This window comes from Miscanthus floridulus, chromosome 11 (genome assembly GCF_019320115.1).
Source record: "Miscanthus floridulus cultivar M001 chromosome 11, ASM1932011v1, whole genome shotgun sequence".
Classification (NCBI taxonomy): domain Eukaryota; kingdom Viridiplantae; phylum Streptophyta; class Magnoliopsida; order Poales; family Poaceae; genus Miscanthus; species Miscanthus floridulus.
Window position 1 is genome coordinate 83312551 of NC_089590.1, and position 3321 is coordinate 83315871.

Below are 3321 nucleotides of genomic sequence, written 5' to 3' on the forward strand. Positions count from 1 at the left end.
GCAATGATGACGGTGGACTTCCCCCCTACACCGAGCGGATCATGGGGAGCTACCTAGAGAGGTGGAAGTATGGCATCCCGAGGGAGGATCAGCCCAAGCTGCAGCCACTCTTGGAGGGGCTGGAAAGGCTGCGAGACCATGGCCTTACTGCGGCTGTGGTCGTGGCCGCCTTCCACCACCGGAGGGTGCTGCTGCTGATAGCTCAGCGGCGGTGCCTGTCCGAGATGAGGCTAGATGAGCCAATTGAGGGCATCCGGATGTCTGTCTTTGCCCTTTCTGATGAGGAAATTCTTCACCGGGTGAGGGAGATGGTGGTGGCGAAGCTGAGGGGCGGTGGCCTGACCCCCATCACGATGCGCCCGTCGTGGGGGTTCCTCTCGCTGGTAAGTCACGTGCCACTGCAGCCCCCGAGGCCTCCCCATTTCTCATTATTTCTTGTTCTCTTATCCGTGTTCACTGTTCCCGCAGGGGATGAGGGACGTGCGAGCCTCCCCGCCGCCCATTCCCGAGGACGCGAGGTGGCGGGTGGTCAACCGAGCGCATGCCGAGGCGCAGAAAAGGCGAAGGGCGCCAAGGTGGCGAAGCGCACGAAGATGATCTTTGCATGCGAGAAACTGGATAAGCGCCACCGGCAGCAAAGGAAGGACGATCTCCCATTGGAGGAGTCCCCATCGCCATCGTTATCGATGGATGCCTCGAACGGAGATGACGAGGGAGAGATGGGGAGGGGTCCCCTAGACCATCTCCCTGACATTGAGGAGACGGTGCCCGAGGCGTCGGCAAGCAGCCCGATGCTCCCAGGAGGAGGAGGAGGAGCCACCCCGGGGTCGGCGATTGCCCACCTCGGGGCCAAGGCCGACACGCCCAAGGAGCGGGCATTGGGCAAATGTGCCGTCAGGCTAGTGGGCTCGACGGCAGCAGTGGAGCGGGTGGTGGTGGGGGTGACGCAACTGCCCCCGCAGAGGACCAAGGGGGCGCCGGGGTCCATCGAGGACCGTCTGGCGCCAATGGATATGGAGGCCGTGCCTCTACTACTGCCACCGCCTTTTTAGACAAGGGTTGCCGTGCCGAAGCGGTTGCAGCCCCGCTCGAGGTAAGCGTATTTTTGGTGGAGCCACAGCATTTTCTGTTCATTCTTTTGTCTCATGCTGACCCTGTAAGTGTTTTGTCCTTAGCCAGAAGCAACCTGCGGAGGTGCCTACCTTGGCGCCCCTTAAGGTGCTCAAGGTGAACCCCGGCTCCACCGCCCTACAACGTGGCACGGCGTCGGTGAGGGCTAACCCGAAGGAGCCAGCCACCCAAGGAGGGGCTACCGAGGCGGCCCTGACACAGATGGGGGAGGGAGCACCTCTGCGCCGCGAGGGTGAGGCCCGTGAGTCGGATGGGGCTGAGGTGCCCTCAGTTGCCAAGGCCACCGTGGTCAAGGCCCCCAGGGTCTCCGAGGCCAAGGCGATGGAGGCCGGGGCGCCCAGGACCGCTGAGGCCGCAGCGGCGGGTGTCGGAGCCCTCATGACCACCGAGGCCACGATGGTGGAGGCCGGAGCCCCTGGGACCACCGAGGCCAACGTGATCACGGTGAGGCCGTTGGCCCCGGAAGTGGAGATGAAGGCGGCGGAGGCCTCGGTGGCACCCTTGGTTCAAGGCCCGCCATCGTTGCGGGAGAGCGCCCAGGAGGTGGAGGTCCATCCGATCTCCTCCGATGATACTTCTCGGGTGTAGGAGGTGGTTGACGCTAAGGTGGCCAGCGCCGTGGAACAGCCGGTTCCGACCCCCGGCGAGGGAAGCTCGGCCCTCGTGCGGGTACGACCCGAGCCCCGCAGGTGGGATCACCCACGTGTCCTGTGGTAGAGCCGGGATGACCCTAAGGGGGAGCCTCTGTTCGCCCTTGAGGACGCGGCCGAGGGCGAGCGCTGGGACACCTTCGAGCAATACTGCCAGCTGGCGGAGTGGTCACTATGGATGGCGCTGTCCGTGGTGGCCGATGATCTGCCCAGAGTCACCCAGGTTCGCGCTTTATTTTCTCATGCGGTGTTGTCTTTTTGCGAGTTTTCTTATAGTGAATGACCCCTGTTCTGCTTACCTAGGAGCTCGAGACTCGGTCCCTCAGGAAGTCAGTCTTTCTCCGACGGGAGAGGGACGTCTAGGACCAGCTCCAGTGGTAGAAGGGCCTGCTTGCCGGCGCCAACAAACTTCTAGTGGCGCGGAGCACGGAGGTGGAGGACCTCCACCTTCGTTGTGTCAATGCAAAGGTCGAGGCAGCCATGGTCTAGGAGCAGGTCGCCCCTCTGGCGGCGTGGGTCAAGGAGTTGGAGGAGGAGCTAACCCACATGGCCGATGAGCAGGACGCCTTCAGGTCCTAGGTTGGAGAAGCCATGGCCTCGGGCAAGGTCCTTGTTGGGCAGCTAAGGGTGGAGCAGAGTGCGCACTAGCTGATGAAAGGCGCCTTGGATGAGGCCCTTATGGTGGCTGAGGCCTCTCGGACCGAGGCTGTGGTCTAGAGGGGAAAGGCCGAGGGTGAGTCCTATTCCCCTCATTTTATTCGCTTTTCTTGTGTTCGCTCCCTAACTCCCTAGTGTAACGCAAAGCTGGGGAGAGAGGCTTCTAGGGCGGCCAAAGCTGCTCAGGTTGAGGCCCAGCGCCTAAAGGAGAAGGCCGAGGCGTCTCAGGTCGAGGCCCAGCATTGGAAGGAGAAAGCTGAGGCCTCTTAGGTCGAGGTCCGACGCTGGGGGCAGAAGGCTGAGGGTGAGTCCTGTAGACTTCTGCCCCTGTTCTGGCTTGTATTCTTTTGTGCTCAACCTCATTCCATTGCGTTTGTCATAGAGCTGGAGAAGGAGGTCACCCAGGCAGCTGAGGCCTCCGCCACAGTGCAGGCGGTGCTTGAAACCGAGATCGGGGAACATGATGCGCTAAAGAGCACCGCCCGTACTGCCTGCGAGGCCCTGAAAGTCGAGGGGGTCTAGTCAGGAAGCTCTCTCGGGAGCCGCCTGATTGTGTTGAGCGGCCAAGTGGGCGAGCGACTCCGAGGGGCGCTGCATACGGGCGTCAAGCGTGCACTGGCCGTCATCGCTTTGCACTACATTGGCGTTGACCTCTAGGCCATCAGCGATGGCTACGTCCTGCTTGACGATGATGAGGAGGCCGACGAGGCGGTCGCGAAGCTGATGGAGGCCGTGGAGGGCCCCGACATGGCGCTGGCCAAGCTGTTCGAAGAGGAGGTGGTCCCTCCCCCGCTATCCGTCGATGCTGGAGGCCCTGAGCCTTGACCTAGGCCCAAGAGGCCATGTAAATAAACTAGGGATTAACTTTGTATCATGACGCTTG

At 62.2% G+C, this 3321-nt stretch overlaps 1 protein-coding gene across 1 annotated transcript; it reads left to right on the forward strand.

Moving 5' to 3' along the window:
- The first annotated feature begins 719 nt into the window (after nt 1–719).
- LOC136492318 (uncharacterized) lies at nt 720–1719 on the forward strand. The gene is made up of 2 exons (XM_066488378.1): nt 720–1022; nt 1162–1719. Exons 1-2 carry the CDS (start codon nt 720–722, stop codon nt 1717–1719), a joined length of 861 nt encoding a protein of 286 aa, XP_066344475.1.
- The last annotated feature ends 1602 nt before the right edge of the window (nt 1720–3321 follow it).